The sequence below is a fragment of the Seriola dumerili genome, unplaced genomic scaffold (assembly GCF_002260705.1).
Source record: "Seriola dumerili isolate Sdu_G_001 unplaced genomic scaffold, Sdu_1.0 BDQW01000040.1, whole genome shotgun sequence".
NCBI classification, from domain to species: Eukaryota; Metazoa; Chordata; class Actinopteri; order Carangiformes; family Carangidae; genus Seriola; species Seriola dumerili.
Window position 1 is genome coordinate 4,302,747 of NW_019174295.1, and position 15,717 is coordinate 4,318,463.

General features: G+C 40.1%; 1 protein-coding gene across 1 annotated transcript; it reads left to right on the forward strand.

Annotated features, from left to right (window-relative positions):
- The first annotated feature begins 1,660 nt into the window (after window positions 1-1,660).
- Window positions 1,661-11,600, forward strand: pcyox1l (prenylcysteine oxidase 1 like). The gene is made up of 7 exons (XM_022738742.1): window positions 1,661-1,834; window positions 2,547-2,752; window positions 3,327-3,502; window positions 4,322-4,533; window positions 4,897-5,037; window positions 6,012-6,423; window positions 6,733-11,600. Exons 1-7 carry the CDS (start codon window positions 1,726-1,728, stop codon window positions 6,980-6,982), a joined length of 1,506 nt encoding a protein of 501 aa, XP_022594463.1. The 5' UTR covers window positions 1,661-1,725; the 3' UTR covers window positions 6,983-11,600.
- Window positions 11,601-15,717: the final 4,117 nt, after the last annotated feature.

The window sequence follows — 15,717 nt, forward strand, 5'->3', positions numbered from 1 at the left end:
CTGGATAAAGCTCTGGAACTAGATATATAGAGGAAATAGTCCTAACCTAAACCCCTCTCCGTTTTCACTGGGGAATATGGCCACATGAACCGCCTAGGGGTTCCTGGGGCAAAAACCTGTTGTTGGACCCTATTGACCTTCCAATATACAAAGCAGTTTCATTATTTCACCTGACACCCAGAAACCAACCCATTCTCTAGAGCTGAAATCATAAGTTTATAAATTGATTATTTGATAGAATATTAATGGCAACAACTCTGATAACTGACGAATCACTGAAGTCATTTTTTAAGCAATAATGTCAAATTTGCTGGTAGCAGCTTCTCAAATGTGAGTATTTGTTAGTTTTCTGGTCTATAGTAGTAAGAGACAAATTGGGGCTTTGGACTGTTAGTCAGACAAAACAAAGCAATTTGGGATTATGGTGGGTATATTTCACTACTACTGATATTTATCAGTTGATTGTTAAAGAAAATACTAAGAAAGAAAATACTTATAATACTGCCTTGCCTGAGCTTTTTTGGTGTGTGAATTACTTAACGGAAAAAATATTTAGCAATTTGATGAAACACAACTTTACAATAATGAGGTCAATAGAAATTACAAAATTATGGTCTTTAAATTAGATTTTGAAACAGGTTCCCACATCAGGACCTTAGAGGATGGGGGTCTGTCATAACTGATGTAAGGGATGGGTGAATTGATCCCCAAAATATCAATACAACCAATATGAAGCCTCATTTTGAGTATCAGTACTAGTGTCAATAGGATCTATATAAAAAAAATTGATCCCTTACATGTTAGATCACATCCTGGACACAGGAACACTCTTAGCCATACTTGCATTTCCGCTGCTGTGTGCATGCACACAGTGAAAACTTCTATAGTTCAGAGAATTCACATGACAATTTGTAATGTACCATTTTAAAATGTTTTTGTTTAAACATGTATGTGGTTATGTATTTAACAGAATATAAAAGAAATACCATGTTTGGCAAATTGCTTGGTGGTAATTAAATTATATTCAGGAAAATAATGCATTCACGTAATATAACATGACATATTTCTTCCCCTTATATATTATTAACAATAAAAAGTACTGGTCTGTGATCCTGACTCAGGTGTTTGACTGAAACCAGATGTTGTGGTACCACACACTCATCAGCAATAGAAGAGTAAAGCTTGGGTATTTGGGGCCATTGTGATATATGGATACTGCGCATTTGCCCACCTTGTCCTGCTGGTAACCCATCCTGGGTGAGGATGACATGATTTACCTGTTGAGAACAATACCACTGTGTCATGCTTATATTATCCATTGTGTTTGGCTACGTTAATTCTTACAGCGCTGCGCTAATAACAATGAGAATCATGGCATTACGTAAAGCACGTACACTCATTCATTACCTCACGTAGACCTGCTCAAACGGCTGTGATTGGCCGAAACAAGACAACGGTTCAGATTACATGATGTTGCCGGACGTGGATGTGAACGGTTGTTTCTCAGTGAATTAACCTGCATCGTCAACACCATTACCAGGCCATCGTGTGTGTTTAAAATTTAAAAATATCCTCTTTCATTTACTGCGATATGTGAATAGCCGTGCTCTGAACACACTGCCCGTGTAAAGGGAAGAGACAGAGAGGAGCTAACCTAATGCGGTAGTTTAACGGTCGCGGCTCGCCTCCTCTCCTCCTGGTCACGTTTGCTCTGTTGCCGCCGCTATGGAGGGCACTCTGCTCCCGCTGTTCGCCGTCCTGCTGTCCTCATGGTCGGTTGTCGGAGACCCGGAGGGACCCCCTAATGTCGACGGAGCCCCGCCTTCAAAAATAGGTAATGAAAGCAGTGCGTTAACACATCACGGCCAGCCGTTGAATTTAGCTAACGTTAACGTAACGCCCGCATTGAGAGGTTCACAGGCTAGTGTGACTTTACTCATGTGAGCTACTGCAGCTACATCTGAATGTAGCTAATGTTTTGAAAGCTAAGTTGGATATAATGGTATTTATTAATGTCGTTTTTATTTGAATTTACAAAGAATCCAGTGTTGCCTCATTAATCCAAAAATGGTATCCAAGTAATGGAGATAATCAAATTCAACTTCATTGTAAAGTATTTTTGTACATGCAAGAAATCAGACTCTGTTTGTAATGGCTCTCAATGTACTTACATAAACATATGGCCACTATGTACATGCAAGTTGGTGAAAAATTACTGTAAAAGGTAATTTATGAATACAGTATGTGGTTATATACAGTATGTGCATGTATACATGAACTATGTACAGTATATACTATCTTGGCAGGTTAGTTGCTCCAGCGTCTTGGGGAACTTGCCACAGTTCTGTGGATTTAGTCCGTCTCTGTGTCCTTTGTGTCTTTCATGTAATCCCAGACAGACTCCATGATGTATGATGAATCTAAAGTGCCTTGAATGTTTGCACAGTACTGTAGAAAAATCTGTATGATTGGTGATCATTAGTTTTAAGACACATTTCACCTCACAGTTTTATTTCACACATTCTCTTCAATCCCATGTGCTCCAGCGGTGGTTGGGGCGGGGATAGGAGGCAGTGCCACGGCCCACTTCCTGCGGCAGCATTTTGGCCCTGAGGTGCAGGTGGACGTGTTTGAAAAGGGTGAGGTCGGGGGTCGTCTCGCCACCGTCACCGTCAATCACAATGACTATGAGTCTGGAGGTTCCATCATTCACTCCCTCAACCTCCACATGCAGGAGTTTGTCAAGCAGCTACATGGGTTTACACACACGACACACACACACACACACCAAGAAAATAATGTATGTAAGTCACTGCTTAGGATTCATTTCTTGGGCAGGAAGAAAGGTCAGGTCATCAGTCAAGACATGTCGGTGGTTTGAGTTTACTAAGCAGAATTTTATCATATCAATTTACAGAAGGTTTCAGAGAATATATATATATATATATATNATGTAAGTCACTGCTTAGGATTCATTTCTTGGGCAGGAAGAAAGGTCAGGTCATCAGTCAAGACATGTCGGTGGTTTGAGTTTACTAAGCAGAATTTTATCATATCAATTTACAGAAGGTTTCAGAGAATATATATATATATATATATATATATATATATATCAATGTGAAATCGCAGTTTGGGAAATATAAAGGGAGAAATTTTTATTTTTATTTGAATATTTTCTGTCCATTATTCCTTTTGATTTTCACAGTAAAAACAAACAGGCACATTTCACCTAACAGCCATAAGAGACAATTTGATTTAAAAAACACACTTCAATATTAAATCTGAGTGTCTTTTGTCCTTTGTGTTGTCTCGTGTCGACTCCTCAAGGTTTGAAGTATCGTCGCAGCGTGGCGGGAAAGACGGCGGTCTTTAACGGCAAGGAGGTGATTCTAGAGGAGACAGACTGGTACCTGCTGGACCTGTTCCGTCTGTGGTGGCGCTATGGCATCAGCTTCATACGGCTGCAGATGTGGGTGGAGGAAATTATGGAGAAATTCATGAGGTAAGAAATATGAATGCCCTGTTTGGGGTTTAGTCTCATGGAACTTGCTTGGCACGCACATGCCTTTGTTGCAGATGTCCAGCATGTCTCTGTATGTGCTTGGAGGAGCCCCAGTTTAACTTGCATACACCTGCACATCATACCTGGTACGCTTCATATTTTCTCTGGTGTCAGTTGAGTTACAAGATAGGGAAGATTACATAAAGCTGCTCTTATCTACATATTCATCATCTTCTTAATGATGCCAAACAAATGTGCATCTCTGATCTAGTGAAGCTTTTCTGGTTTTAACTCTCCGTTACAACAGGTATAGACTGAATGCACAACACTGCCTTCTATTGTTACAGTCAAAGGGCAAAGCCTATGCTGAGATATTCATGTTATTTATTTCCTGTTTCCTGCGCAGTAGGCATCTGCAGCCATAATCACTGCAAAACCTCAACTCAATGTGTGACTTTCAGAGCATGAGGTCTGTATAAATATCGACAACCATCTGCCGGAAATTGCTAAGGGCTGCTGTAATGAAAAATTAGCTGTCTTTATCGTTCAGCATTAAAATGGCACAGTATAATACAACAAAACTGATCAGCCAGTCCGGTTTCAGATATCACACATGACTGGGCATTCTCTCTGAATCAGAAACAGTGAGCCTGTAAGTCCCTCTCTCCGTCTTTTTTGAAATTTTTGCTTATATCCAACTTATAGGAATGAGAAAAAAAAGATTATCCATTTAGGAATCTGTCCACTGACTCAGTAATTGACTACTATAATAACTTATTAACCATTTATTTGTTGTCTCTGTGTACATGCATAATAAAGGATATACAAGTACCAGGCCCACGGCTACGCCTTCAGCTCTGTGGAGGAGCTGCTGGACTCCCTTGGGGGGAGTGGCTTCATCAACATGACCCGGAGGCCACTCTCTGATTCGCTGCTGGAGCTGGGTGTGTCGCAGCGCTTCATCGACGAGGTCATCGCACCTGTCATGAGGGTCAACTATGGACAGAACGTCAGCATCCCTGCCTTCATAGGTCAGATGAGTGAAGAAATGAACAGTGGAGTGAGGGTGTAAAGAGCGAGGAGAGAGTGAAAAGAGGAAGGCTGCAGTGCTGAAATTAGGGCCAGTTATGAGATGAACATCTACGTCCCCGCCAATGTAGGTCAGGAGAGAGGAAAGAAAGTGGAAAGAAAAGAAAAGAGATACAGGAGACGAGGAAGGGAGGAGTGGGGAGTCGAGAATAGAAGAGAGGAAAAGCAAGGTGAGAGGACGGGGTGGCCTGTGGGAGCGAGAGAACAGGAAAGTGTGTGGGCAGCTGATAATTGGTTTATAGAACTTGGCGCTGTCTGTTGTGAGTGAGCATGTGTGTGTGTATGTATGTGTGTGTGTGTCTCAGGCGCTGTGTCTTTAGCTGGTGCCCAGAACAACCTGTGGGCGGTGGAAGGAGGCAACAAGCTGGTGTGTTCTGGTCTGCTGAAGATAGCCAACGCTAACCTGCGCCAAGCACAAGTCAACGCCATCTCCCCCATCCAGTCAGGTACGTAACCCTGATGTTGACTGAACTGGATCATGTTGAGCTACTAATTCATTTTAATACAGCTTTATATGGATTTATCTTAGGGAGTGATAACAATCATACTGTCCACAGGGCTCCCCACACCACTGAAATTATAGCTCCGAAATATCCTTCTTCAAATACTATCTACAGTGTCTGAATTTATTTTGGGCGAATTTTCCTCTTTGAAATATCCAGACGGTGAGTTGCAATTTCAAAAAATTGCTTTCACAATTTCAGATAGAAAATTCAAGTGGGCATCCCCGTTGCTCAGGGGCTGAGGTGTTGACCATGAACCACAAGGTCCCTGATTTGAATCCAGCCAGGGACCCTTGTTGAATGCCATTTGTTTCTCTCCCATTCCCTGTCACTTCTCTACTGTAAAAAAAAATATCTAAAGAAGGCATAACAGGGATGTCTGAATTTAACCAATCCATTCTGAGCCACCTGATTTTTTGAAATTAGTGGTATTTAAATTTCAACACTAAGTATGTGGCAATGATTAAACTGCACAGTGGGGGGTTCAGTTCCTATTAAGATTCAAGTCCTTATTCAGTAGTAAAATGGTGGTATATAAGTGTTGATTCTTTCCTTTGATCCAACATTTGTGTGAATTGCATTACAGTTTAAGTATGGAAAAATCATTGTTTCAGATGTGCGTGATGATTATGTATCTATTTAAAAAAAAAAAAGAAAAGAAAAGAAAAACATCTTATGCTCACGCCATCGTTGACAAACTGACACCTTTACATGTGTATGATTACATTTTGTCCTGGCATAGCAATGCATACTTATTTTTCTGTTGTATCACCATGGACATGTAGAGTTGTAAAAAATGTGCTGAATGCTTCTAGATTCTATCTGCCAGTAAATACCAGTGCACTGATGCGGATAATTTTAGGTCATGCAGTGTAGTGTGAGACTGATCTTGTGTATCACTGATGACTGATCTACAGGGGAGGCGCTCCAGTACCAGCTGAGCTTCACTACAGCAGCAGGGACGGGATCAGAGCTGTATGACATTGTAGTGTTGGCGACGCCGCTTCAGGCCAGTGTCGGGTCTGGGGTCCAGTTCCAAGGTTTCACGCCTCCCTTTGACCAGCTCCCCGGCAACTATCACAGCACAGTCGCAACAATTGTCCATGGTTACCTCAACACCTCTTTTTTTGGCTTCTCGGACCCCCGCCTGTTTCCCTTTGCCAGCATCTTGACAACTGAGACACCCGACCTGTTCTTCAACAGCGTGGCTAGTGTTTGTCCCGTCAACATCTCGGCGGGCTTCCGGCGTAAGCAGCCACAAGAGGCTGGAGTCTATAAAGTGTTCTCACCACAGCCTCTGGACAAGTCTCAGCTCAAAACACTCTTCAGGTCAGCCACTTCCTTCATAAGGAACCAGCAAACATTCATATCTGAGAAGAGGGTTTTTTTGTTTAGAAAATAACTTGATTTCTCAAAAATTTCCTTTCAATCACTTGATCAAATAATCAATTGTTTCAGTTCTAGTATTGACCTAAAACAATATCTCCAGATACGTGAGATAACGCAGCAAAATGACAAGACGAGTCTACAGCCATGCTAGCAGATATGAATGTGTGAACTAAATTTCATCCAATAGTTCAAGACAGTTCACTAATTCTGAAAAAGCAGAATAACAATTTTCCTTCTTTACTGTTTTAGGTCGTACTACTCGGTACAGGTGACAGAATGGCAGCCCTACTCTCATTACGGCAGCAGTCAGGGTCTGCCACCTGTGGAGCTCCACCCCAATCTCTACTACCTCAATGGTATCGAGTGGGCCGGCAGCGCCATGGAGATGAGCTCAGTGGCTGCCAAGAACATCGCCCTGCTGGCTTACCACCGCTGGAACAGACAGACGGACATGGTGGACCAGAGAGATCTGATGCACAGGATCAAGACTGAGTTATGACCTCATCCCCTGAAAGCCAAGACACACCTCAGCAAAGATACCGATCAGTGTTGGTGGAAGGAGGGAGAGAGATGGTTTCTGGGTAATTGTAGCTCTTATAGCACACGTCTTCATGGGTCCACTCGGTTGTGAGGAACTGAGACCCTGAGACTCTGTCTAATCAGGTCAGGTAGGGTCTCATTTTACTATTCCAAGTCTCTGTTCTTTGTGTCAATATGTCCAATACCCGAGTGGATCCGATTGGACCCTAGTGTGTGTGTCAGCTCCAACACACAGTGGGAAAACACTGTGCGTTTTGAGGCGAGAAGCCGAGCGAGAAGTGTGAACTTGAGTTATTTCAGTGGTGATCATCATCTTACTGAACTCATGTCATATATTATTCAAACATTGTTTGTTCAGATTTTTTCTTTGAAATGGAAATAAACCAAATCAGACAAGGATGCAGTGCATCCTGCAGCCTTGTTCTGAGCTGGGAACTGAAGCCAAGCTTATTGTAGGGAAATCAGTTGTATGTAAGATTTATGCCATTAAATTACATGTTTTTGGCATTTGATTCACAGAAAACAGACAGGTTAGTCTTTTCTCCATCCACAAAATGTTTTGAACATGTACAGAATATTTTATTGTTGGTGGAGGAGGTACAAGTAGGACTTTCAGTTATTTATACAATTTTGTCTTTGAGGCATATAAAACATCAGTTTCTACTATTATTATTATTATTATTATTATTATTATTATTATTATTATTATTATTATTATTATTATTATTATTATTATCATTATTCCACCACAGCCACTTTTTAAATTATCCAATTAGTTGATAGTGCATCATGCTGCTGCCAGAGCTGTTTTTTTCTTGCTGTTAGAATCTGTTCGGGTCGACTCTATTTTCAGGTCTCTTAAAATTAAATTATGCATGTTGGATAGGTCTTCCCTTTTTGTTTTTGGATTGGTCCCAAAAATTTGGACCTGTGAAGGCCTCTGTCACAAAACTGATCTACACACTCTTTAGTCTTAAGTCTTACCTAAACATTGAGTTTATCTCTTGCTGAATTTTTGAGCCAGGAAATGTCCATAATAGGACACTAACTTGTAAGGAGTAAGTCTCCTTTTGGAAAGTGTATTTAGAGACTCGTCCAAGTAATATATTACTTTTGCTACATTCATCTATTATACCGAATCAGTGATGAATATTTTGTTGAATAAAAACATAAAAACAAGTTAATATCAAACTCAAATCAAAACTAAAACTCAGTTTAATCGCACCACTAAAGACGACTGGTGCTGGAACTGTCCAGAGGCCAGTTTGATTTTGCTGATGGCTTCGTTCTCTGTGTCTGTGACACAGCAGATATTTGAGACATGTTGCAGTATTGGTTGGGGATTGATTGTTGATACTAATTGGTGGTTTCATCCAAAAAATTCAGCCGCAGGCAGCTTTTCTTTGCCAAAACATTAGGAAACCAAGCAACCATGGAAAACACCAGCTGATATTTATCTCAGTAGAAAGTGAATGGGCTGTAGGGAGATGGTTTTGTTGAATTGCTGGTGCTCTGTGTAAATAAATATTCCTGTGGCCAAAACACTTTGACACTCATAGGTTCAAGATTGAGAGCATGAATGGGACACTTTGAAATGGCTGCTTTTTTTGTCTGCACTGTAGCAGCTGTGAGGCATGAGACAGATCATTGCAGTCACTGATTTAACTTTACCATGAGGCACATAAACCAGCAGTCTGATCAAAAACAACTACAAATTTAAGGACTGTTAATGGACTTGCTGTTGGCACTAAGGAGCTCTCATTAATGTAATTTCAGAAGGATTTTTGTAAATTAATAAAATCATTATTCAGTGACTCATGGTAGTGGCCACTGGTGCTATGCTCTATTGCCTCTTTCATCAGACTATTTCATTATCCCCTCTTCCTGCTGCTTTTGTGTTGCGTAATCCAGTGGAAACCATTTTTTTTTTCAGGGGAATGGAGCCAACAAGCTTTCACACTGGAACAAATAAAATCAGGACAGATCTGTGGAGCTGCTGGTGGTCACAATGACACTTTTTCCCTTTTCTCTCAAGCCCTAAACCCTCATTGATATTCATCTTTTTCTAATAAGTACTATAATCTTGGAAAAACACATGAACATTCATCTTCCAGCAATGGAAAGTTCTAAAGAAGATGTGGTGATACGATAAGAAACCACTGACTGTTGTTTATCTTCAAAAGACTTTGTGAAATGCCTTCCTTTATTAATTTTTGATTTATAACAGTGGGTTTGGACGTCACCTAACTATTGTCAAATGAAAACCTTGTGACTCCAAAGGGCTTCAGTTGATGGATGTGATTGTGGCATGCAATGTGAAAATGCTGCAACCCTTTAATCTGATGAAATTGTTTCAAAACCCTGTGATGGTGTTGGGAATGATGGTGGTCGAGCTGAAATGAAGGCCGTTTATCTTTCGTTCTGAGCAGCTGACTTCTCTGAAATTCAAGGTTTTCACTCTGCAGCGGCTTCTGCAGATAAAAGAGTCAGATATTTTATAGCAATAGTAGCTAATGTGATGATGTAGAAGAAATACACAATGCAAATATACACAAAGAGCATTAATGGAACCCCCTTATTAAACGATCCCAATTCAAGGTCCACTTACTAGCTGTTTTTCAACTTTTGGCAGTCTTTGTCATCAGGAGTTTGCTCAGTTGTCATGAGCAACATGATCTGTTGACATGATTTCTACCATAGCACTTTTAAGACTTCTCATCTGTGTCGGCTTAAAGATTAAGCATGATGAAAACTGTGTGATATGATGAAATTTTCTGAAAAACCTAAGTAGGTACACTTTTAGTTGGGATTGTTTTCTAAAACCTACTATTCCCAAGGTCAGAATGAACTTTCATGCTTAATGTTGTGGATTTTTTAGTAAAAGTAGAGGAAGTGCGGCAGGTTAGCAGGTTAGCAGTGTCCCGTCAACACCGCAAGGTCCTCGGTTCAAACCTGCCAGCTGGCTGGGGCCTTTCTGTGTGGAGTTTTCTCTTGGTACTCCGGCTTCCTCCCACAATCCAAAGACATACGCAATAGGTTAATTGGCAAATCTAAATTGCCAGGAGGTCTCTATGACATATAGCATAGCCCCGTGATACCCTCGCCCAATGTGCTTGAATTGTTCACTGCTGTTTCTATTAAGAAACAGGAGTACAGTATTTTGTGATAGGACAGATTCCCACAGCGTGCATGTTCATTCTTGACCTTAAAAATAGTAGTTTGACAAATAATTTTAACTCAAGGTCCCCTCTACTACCTGGCTTTTTGCAGGGTTTTCAGCTGCATCTCTGTAGTTAAACACATTCAGTTTGACTGTACAAACAGCTTTCTGCGTAGGTAAGGCATGTAGTGAAATATTTCATCTGCCTGATGAATGTAATAATGCAGCTGTTTATAATGAATGATGTGCATTACTCTGAAAATAAAACATTTTAATGGTTTGCCAGGAATATTGTTTCTAAAAAGTCCACTTGTCAACCTCTCTGATAACAACTGAACAGAAGAAAATTTATTGAAAACTGAGTTCTGAGCATTTTTTTTATTTTGTATTTATTGGCAGCCATGGGATTTACAGCAAGAGAATTATAGATATTCTACACATTTTAGCCCTGTTTTGACAATTATGTTGAAAAAAAAATAAACATGAATACATTTTAGAAAGAGACAAAGAAGAAGAAAAACAAAAAAAAGAAAAAAAACATCCAAATTCACAGCACAGTTTTCATTAACATTACATCGTTAAGAGAACCATCTCTGTTGTCAGATACGTGTTTTATTATTTCTTTTTTTGTACATTTAAGACCCACTTTAATTCATTACACTGATAAAAATCATCAATCATAATAACTAAAATCTAGATTTTTGACTTGAATAAGAAGGAGAGGGGACAGAGCAAATAAAAACAAACGGGAAACAGGAACAATGAGTCAAGTTGCTCCCCAGTTGGCCATATTTCTTCTTTCTCTCTTCATTGTTGTTACCAAACAGAACTATTTACAAACAGTTGTAAGGAACAGTAATATGCATGAGTTTCCAGCAGAGGTTCCAAAAGGTTAACACATAACACATCATCATCTTGTGAACCCTGCACGAAAGTCATGAAAAACCTTACTGTAATAATAACAACAATACTAATAGACAAACACAAGGGAATTGGGGGATGCACTGAATTCACTACAAGACTCATTTCACTAGATGATCACAAATTCTGGCAGAGCTCTGCATGCTGTTTGATGTGTGTTTGATCTGTTTACTCAGGGACGGAGATCAGTGCAGTGGAAACCTGTTGGTTTAGATAGATAGATAGATAGATGGATAGATAGATGGATAGCTGGATAGATGGATAGATAGATAGATAGATAGATAGATAGATGGATAGATGGATGGATGCAGGATGAAGGTGGTGTGTTACTCTGAAGGTTCCTCAGTATCTTGTGATGTTATTGTGTTCACTTGGAGCTTTTATACTCATCCAGCTTTCATGTGTTTCTCCTGAGTAATACTGAAACTGAAAGAGTAATAATGTTCCATGATCTCTTTCTTTCTCTGTACCATTTTTTTGTCTGAAAGCTTCAACTCCGAACACAACTATATTCATGAATATATATAATAAATAATTAATTTATTTCATTTATCTGTTGTCCGTCTTTGTCACACATGGTTATAATGACTGGAGCCATAGTTTCTGTTTCCAGTGAAATGGGGGTGGGAGCTGCCTGGAACAGCTGATTATCCACCCCCTGTTTTGGACTGAGTTCAGTGGAGATTTTCTGTGTTGAGCAGTTTATGGGATCAGACAGTTGATTGTGTTTAACTTCTCTTTTCACAGTTGTCCACGGGTGGGAACTTCACTGTGACATGTGTATCATGTCATCTGAACACGTGTCTGCATGCGGGGGGAACTAACGGCCTCTTGACAAGCATTTAAAGCTGCTTGTTTTCCAGCCTTGAATGTTGGGAAATACAATTTCCATAACACAAAGTAGTTGGATAACTAACTCAATAAGAAATAAATAATAATTATAAATAATTAAAAACTTTTTGAGACTTTCTTTTTGTTGTTTGGTTTATACTTTCTAATGTAAGTGAGGGGACTTCGACTAATGTTCTCAGTGTTGAACATCTCAAATGATCAAGGCTGGATGATCAACCTGGCAAATCGAGCAACTGCACAGGGGTCCCAGGGGTCCCAAAGCGTCACGCCATATCATTTTGGTCTACATAATTTGATTAATTGCAAATTTGTAAGAAACTTGCTCCAGGTATAGTATCAACTATGATGGGTCCTGCATCCTCCATCTTGTGGAACTGGTGTTTTAGTTCATGTTGAACTCATTTCTTGTAAAGTTGTGCTTTATCAAATTGCTTCCATTGTTTCTGTCAAGTAATTAACATGTAGAAACCCTAGGTTCCCTTGTATCATTCCATCATAGTAGAACTGTAATGCTAACAACAATTATTTTCAATGTCAATACATCTGACAAGTTTTCTTTAACAATCAGTTGATTGTTTAGTGTATAAAATGTCAGAAAATTGTGGAAAAATACCCATCATTATTCCTGCAGTTGAAGTTAATGCATTCAAATTGCTTTTTTTGTCTGATCAACAGTCAAAAACCAAAACATAAAATTAGTCTTGGGAGGCTTCCCAACACAGCTACCTCATGTAACTGCACTCAAGCAAGATAACTTCCTCGAGGATTAACAAACCAACCTTCAAATGTGTTTAAAGACCCAAATAAACTGAATAAAAATTAACAGGATCATTTTAACCTGCTGTTAGCTTGAATTATTTAAGACACATTCGGAGAACTGGGCCCTGTATACTTTCTGGGTACAGGAGTAAATAATGAAACTGTCTTGCACAGTGGGGGTCAATAGGGGCCCAAGAACAAATTTTACTCCGGGGTCCCCTACAAGGTTAATCTGACAGTGGCCCCTGATAACATCACTATAAACTGGATATAGGTTAAAGCAGGGGTTATAGATATGTATTATAAAATTACAGCTTATCGAATCTGGTGAAATATTGCAAGTGTTTTCACCCAGCCTCGGGCTCTCCTCCTATTGGCCCAGCAGCGCACCACGTGGTCGGGCAGTCACGCGCTTTCCAGGAACCCGTCAGGAAGAAGAAAAACAAAACAAACCCGATAGAGCTGCAGCAGCGTGTGGACTCCATTGAAAAGTGGGCCTTATTATCTCATATACGGGAGCCTACACGAGGTCCAGCACGAAGAGGGACGTATGTGGGGCGTCCTTAAAGTGAGTAGCACTGTTTCTGACGCGTTTTGTGGCGGGGCTGGGGGTGTTTGCTGGTCGCTGCTTTAGAAGGATTAGCCTTGAAGCTAACGGCAGGTCGGTTGTTGTTGTGTATCGGGCTTCAGCTGGGATGAGGAAGGGGGCGGACGGAGGCCATACTGACTGTGAGCTGCGGGTTAAAAGGAAGCTAAGCTCGCCTGTTCCGCGTTAAATACACACGGCTAGGGGAGACGTAAACACCGTAATGTGTCGCTTGTCGTGTTCTGCAGCTCGTTATCTCTTACGGGAAGAGTTGATCTGCAGAAATTGGAGCGGCTTGCTAAACGTGTCGGGGTGAGCTGAGATCAATTTCGGGGATATACCTGTCAAAAATAACGCCCGGTTTTTGTTAATGAATTCTCGTGAAAGTGTCATTAGTAGTGTGGTTACATGTCTAACTCGGGGTTACAGTTGGTTAAAAGCTGCACTTATGTAAGAAGATTGGCTTGTACTCTACTTTTAAACTACCCTGCACCTCGTACAATATCCTTACAGGCATTAAACGGACCATTTATATTGTCTAGTAGAACATTAATAGACTGTATTTGTGGTAGGAAAAGCGTCAGTGGGACAGTGAAATGCCAAACACTGACTTTTTTTGCAGGCAGAGGAGCCCGAGCTCTCGGCAGGTACACGCCCCCCCAACACTAAACACATCCACTGCTGCTGGAAAAAAACTCGACACAGCCAGAAATTTCCATGTGATCTGAGGTAAATAATACACCCGAACCAGACTTATGTTTGTACATAGAGGATCCCATTACTAATGATTTCTTTGGGATAATAGATTATTTTGGATTTTCACCTAAAAAAAAAACATGCTGTATAGTTTATCTACCGACTTGATTAGATAAACGTTAGAATTTGTGTTTCTTCTTATATATAGATACTAATAAAAGTCACGGATTAGTGTATAGTCCTGTGGTGAATTCAGGTTTTGTGCTAGGTGGGAGATTTGACTTTAAATATCTTTTAAATATAGCTATCTAGGCCACGGGCATGTAGGCCTCCAACTTGTTTATCTTCTGCCTCAACCTAGATTGAAATGGGCTGTTTATTATAAAGCAGCGCGCGTGAGTGACAGCTGTGGCAGCCTCTCAGTCGCTTCTGGAGGCGGGCTGTCGTCTGAGCTCGACCAATAGGGAGGAGAGATTACGTGGGTGTTGGCACAATGTGTTAGATTGAGGTTTTGTTATGTTTTGCTGAGGATCTGTGCTGAGTGCAGAGACTGGGGAGATACTGGTGACATTTATGGCTTTATTGGTGTTTGTAATTGGTCGTTTGTAAACCACACCTGTCTGTTAGATGGTGATGATTGTTGTGATGTAGACATTTATGCTCTCATGCTTTTCTTCTTCAAAACAAGTGAACGCATCACAAAGAGAGGCAGGGATGTGATTGATGTTTTTTTTTTTTTTAGAAGAAGAAGATTTTGTTGAACTACCTTTTATGTTTTCAATTTCTAGTTCTGCCTTATATCTTTCCGTGTAGTGTTTGTGTTTATTGGTGATGTGGCTGTTTATATGAGGTTTTGGGAAACTACAGCTAATTGTGCTTTCATCATCAAGTACAGTGTCTGTACCAGAGCTGGTCGTCCATTACCATTGCTTTCTCACAGTGAGGGATATAAAAAAAATAACACGTGGACACTGTTAAAAACATGCGGTCGTACCACACATCAGTCGTCACATGCATCAAATTCAAGATTTTTTCATTTACTTCATTCTTCGTTGTCGTTATCATCAACACATTTGCAGCCATGTCCTCGTGTGCGTACAACAGATGTTTTTCTGTCATGTGGAAATTGAGCTGCTATGTGTATCCTACTGAAATGACCTGATTAAGAACCTTAACTGTGCTTCTTCTCAGAAATGTTTTTCATTCACACGAAAAAGGCGAGTTATACTTTTTCCGAACCTTTTTGCACACAGGGCTCTTCTGCTATATTGACAGTGAACTTGAGATGAAGATGAGCTTCTTCATATTTTAGATTTGACCGATGTGTTTGATTGGTGAGCATCACCAGTAAAGTTTTTCTTGTACGTTAAAATGTTGTTGACGTAAATCTTGCTAACCTGAATCTTGACATCCTTGTCTCTAGAGCTGCAACGATGAGTTGATCAAAAGAAAACTAATTGGCAACACTTTTTAATAATTGGTTTATTGTTGAAGTAATGTCTAAAGCAGAACTGATGGTTTCTGGTTTGCAAATCTGGTCTTACTTGGTCTTACATTGTGTTGAATTCAATATGTTTAGGTTTGGATTGTTGGTTTGACAAGATGAGACATTTAATGAGTCACCTTGTGTTCTGTGACATTGTGGTTTGACATTTTTCACTGTTTTCAAATGTTTTGTAGATCAGAAGATTAATCAAGAAAAGTAATCATCAGATTAATT